The 13,599-nt window shown below is 55.0% G+C and overlaps 1 protein-coding gene across 6 annotated transcripts in view; it reads left to right on the top strand.

Annotated features, from left to right (window-relative positions):
- Positions 1–592: 592 nt before the first annotated feature.
- The window catches only part of MYH14 (myosin heavy chain 14), a 68,722-nt gene continuing 55,715 nt past the window's right edge, over positions 593–13,599 (top strand). The window contains exons 1-6 of one of the 6 annotated variants that reach the window (XM_036232541.1): positions 593–683; positions 4,767–5,177; positions 9,735–9,891; positions 11,512–11,539; positions 11,668–11,770; positions 12,430–12,453. In XM_036232541.1, coding sequence (XP_036088434.1) covers positions 4,770–5,177; positions 9,735–9,891; positions 11,512–11,539; positions 11,668–11,770; positions 12,430–12,453 — 720 coding nt within the window. In that variant the 5' untranslated portion in view covers positions 593–683; positions 4,767–4,769. Of the gene's footprint in view, positions 684–2,084; positions 2,248–2,494; positions 2,755–4,766; positions 5,178–9,734; positions 9,892–11,511; positions 11,540–11,667; positions 11,771–12,429; positions 12,454–13,599 lie in introns of those variants that run through there. The other 5 variants (XM_036232542.1, XM_036232540.1, XM_036232543.1 and 2 more) reach the window with 5 other exon arrangements.

Raw genomic sequence — 13,599 nt, forward strand, 5'->3', positions numbered from 1 at the left:
ATGAACATCTTAATAGCGCCAGTTCCAGAGGGTAGTTGTAAGGATTGAATGAGATCATGCGGGTGAAGCGCTTAGAACAGCGCCTGGCATACTCCGGGTGCTCGATAAGTGCTTATTATTACTGGCGGCGTCGCCCCCGCGTCCCCCGTGGGTGAGAGCCTGGGAGAGTGCCTGGTACGCGGTCGGCGTTCGACAGAAGTAAATTCTTTTTCTTGTCTCTCCTTCCCGCCTGCTCCCCAGGGACCCAGGCATTCCGGCCTCCAGCTGCAACTCGCCCCCCCCCCCCACGCCGGCCCTCACAAAGGCCCCCATTCAGGCCTCGCGTACAAAGCGGCCCATTCACCAGGGTCCCTTGGGCCTCCCGCCCCCGGCCGCCCCCTGCGCCTCGCCACTGGTCACACCTGCTGCCCGTCAGTCCCGGGGTCCCGCCCACGACCGCGCCGCCGAGCCGGGAGCGCCGGCTCCGTTCTTTTCCCACGGCTGGCACACTCCGGCAACTTTCGATTGGCCCGGTCCGCCGGCCGCTCCTCTTGATTGGCGGGCGCTTCCCCCCATGGGCGGGGCCGCAGCTTGCCGCAGCGGGCGCCGATTGGCCCCTGCTGCGCTCGTGTAGGCGGGGCTTTCCCGGCTGGCCCGCCCCTCTTTCTCCTCAGGCCGAAGCCTGTGGACGGCCCTGGAAGCCGGTGAGTGCCCGGGGCCCACTGCCCGCCGGAGGTGGCGGAGCAGGCCCGGGCCCGGGGAGGCTGTGGCCTCGGGGCTGCAGACGGGGCTCCGGAGGCCCAGCGCGGGCGGCGGGGGAGGAGCGGTGACGGGCACACTCACCTTGGGCGTGCGGCCGGGTAGCGGCTGGGGGGCGCGGCGGGGCGTCTAAACGCCCCCGGCTCGGGTTACCACGGTGCTCGAGGCCGGGGCGGGGTCCTCGCCGGCGGCCCCGGGCCCGCTCCGCAGATGAGGACACGGAGGCTCGCTTTGGGACCGCGGACGCCTTAACACCTGAGTCATCATCGCTTGCAGTCCCGCGCGCCCAGATGAGGGCGTCTCTGTTTTCACTCGTACAAACCGCGGACCAGAGACGGAGACCAGGACCGGCAGAGGCCGAGGGGCGGGGAGAGACGTATTTGAGCACCCACGATGTACTCGGGCGCCTTTATTTTCATAATTAAATCACGTCCTTTAATTACATGAACTCGAGGCGAGCTCTCTTGTACCCATTTTACGGGGAGAGGCAAACCGAGGCCGACAGAGGGAGCGACCGCAGGGGCCCGGGGATGAGGGTAACACTTGGGAGACCACCTGTGCGCTGGGTCCCTTAATCTTTTTAATCTCACGGCTGCCCCCCGAGGAAGGCTGTGGTCCTTTGGGCGTAGATGGGGGAAGCTCGTTCACCATGGTTACCAACTGGGAGGGGAAACTCGACCTCTTCGAGGACCTACGCCATGTTCTCCCCCAAACCCCTCTTTATTATAGCAGAACACGATCCGTGCTTCAACCCAGCTCTTCCTCTTCCTGACCGTATGACCTTGAGGGCGTGATTTCGCCTTTTCAGTGCCTCAGTTTCCCCGATCGTCCCCGTCTCACCGGCTTTTGAGATCATTCTAGAAGTTGTAGCGGATGCGCTGACCACTGCGTAGTGCGCATGTCGCCCGTGAGGAGGCTGAGGCTCCCCAAGCCCGAGTCACGTTTCGTGTCCCCTTCTGTGCAACTCCAGCATCCTCTGTCCGGTCTGTCCCATTTCCAGGATGGGGAAAACTGAGGCTCAGAGAGATTAAATGGTCTCGCGAGGCACTGCTCGTCGAAGCGTCAGGCTGGGCGCTTCCTCCTACATCGTTTCATTTACTTCACCGGCCGCAATTCACAGAGGACGGCCGAGCCCGGGAAGGCTCCATGGGAGTTCCAACCCTGCGGCACTCGGCCCCCTGGGCGGGGAGCGCCGGACATTAACTCGCCGGGTGGGAGGGGAGGGGCCCCTGGCGCAGCCGCCGCCGCCCACCTGGCGACCGGCTTATCCCCGCCTCCCGCCATCCGCCCATCCTGGGCATAGTGGCTCCAGGACCCGCCCCCTTCCCAAGCCGGGCAGGTGCTGGGTGACATCAGAGCCAGGCTCTCTCCTGGTGACGCGACGTGCTGGACCGCGGAGGTAGCTACACCTGAGAGCTCGCAAGCAGAACGGGGATCCCGGCGCCCCCTCGCCACCTTCCCGCGTCCTGTCCCGGCCGGCGTCCCCAGGTAGCCTCGCGGATCTGCAGGGTGAGGGCGCGCGACCCAGGCCCTGGAGTCTCGGGGAGGTGGGGGTTGGGCGCTGAGATTCCTGGATCCAAGGAAGGGGGTTGGGAACCAGGAATCCCTTCTAAGTGAGAATGGCGCTCGGAGCCTCGACTCCTAGGTCTGGAGGAAGCACTCAGGCCGGGATTCTGGGGCTGGGGGTCCAGACTCCCTGGGTTTGGGGGCGACGGGGGCGCTGGGCTGAGGTCAGAGGGCTGGACACCGACAGCCCGACCCCTGCCTAGGGGCGCAACCCTGTCTGCTTTTCCTTTCCCAGCCTCGCAGTCTCTGCCCCTCCCAGGCCAGGTGCTTTCACCTGCCCCAGTGACAGTAATGAGCCCTGGCAGAGGCGGTCCTGCCTTCCTGCCGGCTAAAGAGGGTGGGGCTGCCAGAGGCGCTCCCAGCCAAGAGGGCAGGTCCGCGCGTCGGGGCTGTTGTCAGTCCTCAAAACTGGTCCCCAGGCATCCTCACCTCCAGCCTGACTGCAGCGAGGTGAGGAGGCCCAGACTCAGGGGGCCAAGGGAGGAGGGCCGGAAGACCCGAATTTCCGGGTCCTGGAGGACTAGGGTGCTGAGGGCCTGGGCTTCTGGCTCCCTGGAGGGAAAGTGCAGGACTGGGTTATTGCAAAAACTTCCAAACCCTTCCTGGTCAAAGGCCGTTGGCCGTGGAGGAAGTGGATGGGGCGGGGTAGGGTAAAGTCCCAGGGATGGGACTGGACTCTGGGGTGATCCTTGGCGACCTGGGGCCTAGGAGGTGGAGAAACAGCACGTGCCAGTGGCAGGACCCTGCTGTTTGAGTGCAGGGGCCCATGGGTGGAGACCCAAGACCAAGCCTTGCTGGGAGCCCGGACTTCTGGTGCTCCGCAGAGGAGAGGGTCTGGGAGGAAGTGCGTCCTGTGTCCTGGAGCTGGGTTTCTGGTTTCTGGGTGGGAGAGGCTCTGTGGGGAGGACAAGAGTCTGTTGGGACCAGGCCTGGGGTTCCATCAAAGCTGCTGGGTGTTTGGAGGGACTTCTCCAGCAGTATGTTGGAGGTGGGTGGCCCAGAGGGCAGGGGCACCGAGGTGGGGGAGACAGAAACAGTGGGGTGTTCCTGTGACTGCTATGATGGGGGCAGTGACACGGATGTCTGAGGTGGTGGAGCAGAATCGAGGCTCCTTGTGTAGGATACAAGAGACATGGAGAATATTGTTCCTGACTCGTGCTTAGATGGTTTGGAATGGCTGCTGTCCGTTCACTGCTGGTTTATGGCCCCTCTGAGGGTGAGGAGGAGTCTAACGCATCCTGGCTTGCCAGGGGCCTCTATTATAGCTCGTGGCTCACACTGGGTTGTGACCACGTGGGCAGAGCCTGGGACTTGAATGGCCTCAGGGCAGGTTGACTGAATGGAGGAGAGAATGAATGGGGCCAGTCTCCCCATTATAACGAGAAGGGAGCCAGGTGTCAGGGAAGGAAGGAGATGCAAGTCTGTTCTGCGGGTGTGGGGTAAACCAGAGGTGGCGTGGGAGCCCGTGTGACAGAAATCACATCGACCCCCTTCTAGGACTCATATCTAAGAGATCAGGGTCCTCATCCTGATGCGATCCGGCCCCCTTTGTTCCCAGTCTTACCTCACCTGCCACCCTCTCCCCCTCGATCCCTTGGCGGCAGCCTCACCGCCTCTCACGATGCCACAGACGTGCAGGCCCCTTCCTGCCTCAGGGCCTTTGCACAGGCTCTTCCCCCAGCTTGCAGGGCTCCCCCTCCCAGCATTCCCGTGGCTTGCTCCCTTCATCTCCGAGCTCAGGTCTTTTTTTTCAAATGTCACATCAGGGAGGCCTTCCCTAGCCACTCCAATTAAAACTGCAGCACCCGTCAACTGTGACAGACACTGTTCCCGGCCTTATTTTTCTCCTTGATATTTCTCATCATGTAACATACTATATAATTTACTCATTTATCTTTTTATCTGTCTCCTGGGATTGCAGCAGCACTACCCAACAGAAACACAATGCACGCTGAATGTGTAATTTAAAATTTTCTAGTTGCCACATTAAAAAAAAGAAGTTAAAAGGAACAGGTGATATTAATGTTGATGATACATTTTATTTTACCCACTATATCCAAAATATTCAAGTTGAATATAATTAAAAATTCATTTCTTCGGTCACACTTGCCACATTTCGTGTGCTCAGTAGCCACATGGTGCAGTGGCTCCAGCGTCAGATGGCACGGACTAGCATGCAGACGCCTTAATCGAGGCAGAGGTGCTTTATTGGCTTGTTCTTTGCTATATGGCCAGTGCCTTGAACAGTGCCTGGCTCACAGCCTGGCTCATTAAGTTAACTATGGAATGAATGAATGAATGAATGAATGGAGAAAGGAGTGAATGAATGAAAGGAGTAAAGAAATCTGTCGGCCCCAGAAGTGTCTTAAGAGGTGTGATGACGAAAAGGAGTGGGGACTGCCTGGGGGATTTGGGGTGGCCATGGAGCCCCACTTGACCTCAGTTCTCCTCTTCCCCTGCAGACCATGGCGGCAGTGACCATGACCGCGCCTGGGCGGAAGGTGCCCCCAAGGCCAGGCCCGGTGCCGGAGGCAGCACAGCCGTTCCTGTTCGCGCCGCGGGGGCCGGGCGTGGGCGTCGGGCCTGGGGGCCCGGCCACCTCCCCGCAGGTGGAGTGGACGGCGCGCCGCCTGGTGTGGGTGCCCTCCGAGCTGCACGGGTTCGAGGCTGCGGCGCTGCGGGACGAGGGCGAGGAGGAGGCCGAGGTGGAGCTGGCCGAGAGCGGGCGGCGCCTGCGGCTGCCGCGGGACCAGATCCAGCGCATGAACCCGCCCAAGTTCAGCAAGGCCGAGGACATGGCCGAACTGACTTGCCTCAACGAGGCCTCGGTGCTGCACAACCTCCGGGAACGGTACTACTCCGGCCTCATCTACGTGAGTGGTGTCCGACCCATGAGGGTGCTGCTGGGGTGGGGAGCTGGGGTCTGCACCCTGACCTGAATTTCGAAGCGAGGGAATTTATAATCTTCGCCCTCTGCCCTGTGACTCTTCCTGCACTTAGTTGCCAGTTTATAAATTATTGGATTACCAGAACCGCCTCAGAACCCACTGGGGGTACCCCAATTGGTAGATGTGCCTTAATGATTTTCTATAGTATAAAAATGATTGAAATCTCAACTATAATGCATCCAAAGTGTTTTGAGAAAGGGATATAGTTCTCTCATAATTAGTGAGAATCACTGAGTATGGAAAACCACACGCCAGGCTCTATGCTAAATGCCTTCCGTGTATGAATTCATTTCCTCTCACGTTATACAAAGGAGAGTCTGATTAACCCCATTTTACCTGAAAGGAAAATGAAGCCTGGGGTGATTTAATAACAATACAAACTGATATTTATCGAGCATACACTGGGCACTCTGAAATATTGTTGTCTCAAGGGAATGGATAACCAAAATAATAGCAGATTAGAATTAAATAATACATTACTTCAAGGAGAGAAAAACTAAAGAGAACATATACATCACATTAAAAAATATATATTATCTCAAAAGATCTTCAGAATTAAAAAACATTTTGTAGGTAAAGAAGCTGAGGCACAGAGAGGTCAAGATCCAGTTGACCTCATGGCAGACCAGTGTCATTGGTCTCCAGGTGCGACTGTTTTCTGCGGTGCCTCTTAGAGAGTGAGATGGGATTGACTGTAGTGAGGTCGACTATGGTGGTCTAGTTTCCATTAACCATTTAACGTCTCTCTTTTTATATAATCTTTAGAACAAACAGACAGGATAGGGCAGCCATTTTTAACATAGCCTTTGCATTAGAATCGCCTGGGGAATTTTTTGAAAATACCGGCACCCAAGCACCACCCTAACCCATTTAAATCAGGTTCTTTGGGGTTGTGACATGGTAGTTGGTATTTTTAATAAGCTTCTAGGTGGTTCTAATGGGGAGCCAAAGTGTTATTAAGAGCAAACGGGATTAGAGAGATTGTCAAGGAATGTCGCCAGTAATAATGAAAAATATTATAAAAATATAATGAGTAATAGCGGGTGCCTAGCAAATATTTATTGAGCACTTACGATGTGCCAAGTACTGTTCTAAGAGCCGCGTGTGGGTTATCAGCTCACCTTGGGCCAGGGACTGTTGTTGTCACCTGATGTTCAGGAATGTTAAGTGATTTGGGTCCCACGTCACATAGAGGTGCCAGGATTTGAACCCAGGTGGCCGATCATAGAATCATGCCTCAAACACCAGCCTAGAGGGCTGGGGTCTCACTGCCTTGCTTATTTAAACTGGCCTTGCAAGAAAAACCATTAAATATTTAGCTAAAAGCCTAAAGGGAAAAGTACTGGTTTTATATTTCTTAAAAAAACTACAAAATTTTAGTGAGCATGATGAAGGAATATTTCAATACATGATGAGATACATCAAAATGGGAAAAATAAAATAAACTGGCTCTGACACCCACCTGATTGATCATTGATCACGAAGCACAAGGTTAGGATATTTCTGTGAATTCTGACTCTCGTTTGAGAAGGAAACTGAGGCAGTGAGAGGGGCCAGTGACTGGCTCTGGGCCCCTCACCTTGTGGTGGCAGATGCGCGATTCAAATTGAGGGCTGTCTGACCTCAGATGGGGGTGGCACCTCTTCCATGCTGCACCGGCCCCTTCTGATGCCTCGCTCACCTTTGTAAGATTTGGGAAAGAGGCCTCTGGCCCAGCTACTCCCCTGGATCTCACCAAAGGCAGGGAGATCAGAGGGACCCCCAAAACACTGAGCCACCCTTGGCCTTTTAAATAAATACCCTGGACCCCCCTAGCAACCTGGTAAGATATTGGCTATCATCCTCATCCTGCAGGTGGGGAAACTGAGTCTCAGGGAGGCGCCAGGACAATGCCCCACAGCTAGGAACTGGCTAAGCCGAGATTTGGACCCAGGCCATCTGATTCCAGACCCCACGTCCTGTGTACTGCACTAGGAAGATGACTGCGAAAATCAGGGGGCGGAAGTGGATGGGGCCTGAGCTCAGGTCATGGTCCAAGAATGAGAGAACTGGGGCCTGACAGATGGAAGGAGATGGAGTATTCTAGAAGCCCAGACAGGAAGCGGATTGGGCCTTGATCATAATAGTTAGCACCTAGTGAGGGCCCGCTTTCTCTGTCGGGTGCTGCTGTCTGCTTCTCTCTAACATGATCTTGCTGACGCCCCTCCACGTGGGGCTGTGAGGTAGGGGGTGTCACCTCCTTTCCCCACAGCAGTTAACCACTGGCATATTACACACGCTCGGGGTTCCAGAGTGCACGCTGAGCCCCGAATGTGCCACACAAACTTGTGGATGGCTCCCATCCCCGTTTGATGAGGAAACGAGGATAAGATGCTCCCTGAAGCCACCCAGCTAGATGCTGGGGGCCCGCACCAGGCTCGTGCTTGTGGACTGGCCGCTGGTGACAGGAGGGCCAGTGGCCCAGTGTCAGGCAGGGCGTCCAGAGCTCCAGAAACCCAGTCTCTGCCACAGATAGGCTATTTCACCTTGAGTAACTCAGTATCACTGTCCCTTCTCTGGGACACTTCAGGCAGGAAGGGTCTCTATTTCCTGAGCACACGTCGTGCTCCCCGTTCCATGGGAGCCAGGGAGATGCTTTGCGGCCTTTCACTCTAGAACCCCTCTTGGGGGTGGGTGTGAAAAGCCCCATTTTCCTGGACTGGGGGCTGAAGCTCAGAGAGGGCAAATCCCAGGTGCGAAGTCAGGCTGAGTGGCTTCGGAGTCTGGGCGGGCGCTCAGTTCCCAGGTGGGCTGGGCATCGTGAGAGTCCCAGGACCCATACTTAGGGTGCCTTTATGGGCCCCGCCTTGGGACAGCTCGTCTTCATTCATTATCTCCTGTGATCCCCACGGCCTCTGTACCGAAAGCAGGGAGTCCCATCCCCACTGGGGCACTGGCCCTGGCCAGACTCTTCTGACCAGGTTTCATCAGCTGTGCCCGCCAACTCAGGTGTCCCCGACCCTCTCGGGGTGGACCAGCCTCTGCCCTTTGCCCCCTGGCCTTGGCAGCCAGCTCAGGTTCCTGCCGGGGTGTTGCCCAGGTGACAAGGTGTGGCCGGCAGGAGGGGACTGGGGTGGAGGGGTGGCGCGGAGGAGTGGGTTCGTCTGTCAGCCAGGAGTGAGGCCAGGGCGCCAGCAGCCATGAGATACCCTCCTGGGAATGTGGTCTGGCCGCCCCGCCCTCCGCGAGCCAGGGCCCAGGCTGGGAGCTCTGGGGAGCACCCAGCAAACCGGTTGTTCTGCTCCCGCTGGCCACCCAGCCAGGCAGGCTGGCGGCCTGCGGTGGCCACACCCTGCTCCACTCAGGAAGCACAAGTCAGGGAGCGTAAAGCAGTCCTGCTGCTAAGTACCCAGCTGGCTGACTAGCCAAGTCGCTAACCAGTTTGATGGTGAACTAGTGAAGCCACTGAGCTGCTGACTCTCTGGCTGGCTGAGCTAGCTAGTTCCGCCCAGCTTAGCTAGGTAGCTGTCTGGGTTGGTTTAGCTAGGTGACCGGCTAGCTGTTTAGTTGTCTAACTGCCTCTATGTGTCCTGAGCTTAAACAGTTCTTAAACCTTTCCAGGCCCGAGCGGTGTGTAGAAAGATTCAGGGAGTCCGTGAACTTGACTGCAAAAAAAAAAAAAAATTACGTCTTTATTTTCATACACCTCGAACCCAAAATTTAGCATTTCCTCCAAAAAGAGCAGACCTCAGTTTTGAAAATCTGTGATACGCCTGTTTTCTGCCATCGAACATATTTAGATGCCAGGTTTTTAGATTCACGTGATAAATTTGTACTTAATTATAGGTGGCACTTACTTGGATATATAATGTAATTCATGTACATGGGACCTGCGAGTCTGTTATTACAGAAATCACGGAGTGTTTCTGTCATGTTTCAGTGGCTGCTGATCCCATGAGCACCCTCCCGGAGAGAGGCCATGCACGTTCCAGAAGCTACATAGCGATATTTCCCTTCTGCGCCTTGCTAGGCAGACCATTCTCAGCACGTTTCCTTTCGCCCAGCAACGTTCTGGATAGCCTCCTGTCCCTGTAAACGGAGAGCCTTTTAGGACACGTTGTGCGAACATATATTCAGGTCATTTCCAGTCTCTGCCATTGTAAAGGATGCTGCAGTGGTTGAGCTTGCCACGTGGCCGCTTTATGTGTGTGTGAGCCCAGGCAGTGACAGGCTGTAACCCAAGTCTGGCTGGGTGCAAAGGCCACTTCCTTTCCTCTCACCCATACAGCACCTCAGTGCCATCTAGAGAGATTCTTTCCTACCATCAGCCTAAAAACGTTTGTAACAGAGGTTCAAATCAATGTCACCATGGTGCAAATGGCATCCCTTTAGTGAATGTCCCTGCGCCATGCACACCCTGCCCAGCTGTACGCAGTAGCCCCGCGGGGCCTGCCGAGCCGTGGGCAGACAGCTGAGGCCCTCCCCTGCTTGTGCCCACCGCAGACGTACTCCGGCCTTTTCTGTGTGGTCATCAACCCATACAAGCAGCTTCCCATCTACACGGAGGCGATCGTGGAGATGTACCGGGGCAAGAAGCGCCACGAGGTGCCACCTCACGTGTATGCGGTGACTGAGGGGGCCTACAGAAGCATGCTGCAGGGTGAGCGTGGGGCCGGGCCACTGCGGGGGACCTTCTAGGGGGGGCTGGGCTGGGGTCAGGATCAGGCACAGGTCCAGGACTTCAGACTCCACGAGGCTGATCTGCGGGGCGGGAGGGGTCAGAAATGGAAGGCCGAGTGGGCGAGGCTCCGGGGCCCACCCAATGGTCCCCTTGTTCATCTCGTCTCTCAACAAGTACCATTAGGGAGCTGGTCGGTGCCAGGCTCCTGCCAAAATTTCTCTTGAGACAGTGATTCTTGGAGTGCTCATTCGCTCCACACTTATGTGGCTGACATGATCTACATTGTCATGGGGCGAATGGCAGCCCCTCACATGATGGGCGGCATGGGGTCGCTGGTCCAGCTGGACGGGTTGTGCCCCGCACAACGGTGTCTGTCAAAGAGGCCGCCATTCACGCCGTGACAGTGTCAATCGGTCCTGGCAAAATTACATAATGTAACATGCATAATGCATCCGTTGCGTATTTATTATGCATCATCTATTTTCATAAATATTTTGTATAGATTAAAGTGCATATTCAGTATTTTTAAATTTATATCTTTCTATCATGTGACATGATAGTCTGCAGCAATGTATGTCTATCGTGCGTATTATACTTATGTCGTTTAAAACGCACTGTATTTCTAGGGCGTGTTACAGTAATATATTTATATCGTGTAATGCGGTGGTTCTCAGGATTCGGTCCCCTCACCAGCAGCATCAGCAGCAGCACCTGGGAACTTGTCAGAAACACAAACTTGGGGCCCAGAACTGCTGAGTCAGACACTGGGGGAGGGGCGGCTCAGCAGTCGGTGAGCCCCCGACTCCTTCTGGAGACTCTGACGCAGGCCCACTGGTGGAACAGACGATCTGCAATGTGCCTATTTTGTGCAATAGAACATGTTAGATGTCGTGTTTTTATATTCACGTTATAAATTTGTATTTATTTGTATTTAATCACAGGTGGCACTTACTGGATTACATGATCTGTCGTGTTATACATTCACTTTTATAATTTTCAGCTGTTATTATGTCCTAGTTGTGATAGCTTAGGAATGGATGTATGATAATGTAGGAGCAAGTGCCTTTGCCAAGCGCTTTTCATGGATTAATACAGTTAATGTCACGGCAACCCCGCGAAGTAACTGAGCGCACCTCCCTGGCTTCCACATGGGGAAACTGAGGCACAGGGCAGTGCAGTCATGGCCCACAGTCTCACTGGCATGTGCGTGTGGCTGAGGTGGGGTTTGCACCCAGAGTCTGCTGACCTCTGCCCCCTGGGGTCTTTGAACCTCACATACCCAGCATGAGGTGTCACATGGTAGGGGCTCAAATGAAAGTCTGTTGAATGAGTTACATTCCATTCAGTTGGAGTTTATTGTCTCTGTTTTACGGGTGAGGAAACTGAGGCTCAGAGAGGGACAGTGGCTTTCCTGGGGTCACACAGCAAGCAAGAGGCTGAGTCAGGCGGGGTGTTAGAATCTAGGAGGGTCACACGTCAAAACCCAAACTTTTCCTTATTCCCTGGAAATGATTTTGAAAAGAGAGTGGCCAGCCTAAGAAGCCAGGGCTCCACTGGAGAGACCTTCTCAGGTGACATGTCCCCCTCTGTCCCCTACAGATCGTGAGGATCAGTCCATTCTCTGCACGTGAGTGATCCTGAAGGGCTTCCTGGAGGAGGTGGGGTCCTGGCTGGATGTGGCTCTCCTTGCAACACACAGGGCTTGCCTGGCATCATTGCCAACCCCTCGTGCTTCCCCCTGCCCCACCCCCACAGTGGCGAGTCTGGGGCTGGGAAGACAGAGAACACCAAGAAGGTCATTCAGTACCTCGCCCATGTGGCATCGTCGCCAAAGGGTAGGAAGGAGCCGGGCGTCCCGGTAAGTGACCTGCCTTGGAACACGCTCTGGACCCTGCCGCCAGCAAAGCCCCCTCCATCTCAGGCTCTGCTTCCCCCATGACTCACTGCCACCCTAGTGGAGGGCCATGGTTGGCCTTCCCCTGACTGCTGTGCTCCCCATGCACCTACTGTGTGTACCTATAGTGCTGGGAGTGGCGGCAGGGTAGACGCAGAAGTGCAAGGACTAGTTCTTGGCCTCGTTGGCCCTTGGAACAGCACTCAGCGCATAGTAGGTGCTTACATTCCTGAGTGCCTACTATGTGTCAGGTCTAATTCAAGTACCTGCAATGTCCAGGGTTGGCGTTATAAGTGAGTGTTTATATAGCGCTCATCGCTTTGCTCACGTTCACTTAACACTCTGGCGACATGGGTATTTTCCTGTGTTAAAGACGAGAAACCGAAGGCCCAGCTGGGTGAGTGGGTTTCAGAGGTCACACACCCCCCAGCCAGTGCTAGCGTGGATTCAAACCTAGGTGTTGTGGTCCCCCTGGGCCACCCCACTTCACATGCCCCATTTCCCCAGCCTCTCATCTCTCCCCCCGCCTACTCACCCCCCGAGACCGCCGGTTCACCTGTGTGTCTGTCCATGTTCCATGTGCCGTGTCCTGGTCCGTGTCTCGTGTCCCGTGACTTCCTCAGGCCTCCGCCAGCACCATATCTTATGTGAGTAGCAGGGAATTGCCTTGAGTCATGCTGTCCCTAATGTCACCGGGGTCACCTCAACCGACGGTCTTCCTGGCAAACAGGGCCCAAGGTGCTAATGGTCACACCTGTCAAGGAGCCACACTGCTGCTTATGGTGGCCCTACTACATGCACGCCAGGCCCCAGGCTGTCATTTAATGCAGCCCTACTGTGTACATGCAGGGCCGCCCCACTGTTGTTTATGGCAGCCCTACTGTGTACAGACAAAGGCCCGTACTGTTATTTAGTGTGGTCCTACTGTGTGTGTATGCATAGAGCCAGCCTACATTGCCACTTACGTTAGCTCTACCACGTGTGGCCCTAGGGACTGCCTCTGCAGAGTAGCTACAGATACCAACATGAAATAACTGAGACCAAAACTATAATTTACGGCTGATCTGCTAACTGTGTGTAGACGGAGCCTGTGGACACCATGAATTCACACAACCCAGAGACCTGCCACTTATTGCGGGCCTACTGTCCACTGCCAGCTTAGGCAAGTCTCTGAGGGCTCACAGGGAATTGAAAGAAATAGTCGATGCCCTAGAGAGCCTGGCTAGGAAGGAGGGAAAGGGGCTCGCCATTTATTGAGCACCTACTGTGTTCCTGGCCTTGACACCAAGGTGGCTGTAGGGAAGGTTCAGAGTAAGATCTCTACCCACGGAGCAGCCCATCTGAGGAAGGAAATGGCCATTTCTCGAATGCCTGCACTGTGTCATCCTGAAGCACTTTACATGGATGGTATCAATTTTTCCTTAATTCCGCAAGTAAGACATAAATACATATTCACTGTAACAACAGCGACAACAAAAATCAGGTCAAGTGCAACGCCTCTTTCCCCCTCACAGTCCCCTTCCTTGGAGGGGCTTATGCTGTTGACAGTTTGGTGTGTGTCCTTGCGGACCTTTCTCTAAATGTTTACAAACACAGATACATACCTGTGGAAATGGGACTGTCGTTTGGTGGTGTTTTTTCTCAATTTATTTTTTTAGCAATGCGATCACATCGGGGGCACCATTCTGCAATTTGTATTTTGTTTTGCTTTGGTTCTACTCAGCAGTGTCTCTTAGAGATGTTTCCTTTTTCCTTCACAATGGACTGACAGGCACCGCCTGTGCTGCAGGGAC

The sequence above is a fragment of the Rousettus aegyptiacus genome, unplaced genomic scaffold, assembly GCF_014176215.1.
Source record: "Rousettus aegyptiacus isolate mRouAeg1 unplaced genomic scaffold, mRouAeg1.p scaffold_m13_p_14, whole genome shotgun sequence".
Taxonomy (NCBI): Eukaryota; Metazoa; Chordata; class Mammalia; order Chiroptera; family Pteropodidae; genus Rousettus; species Rousettus aegyptiacus.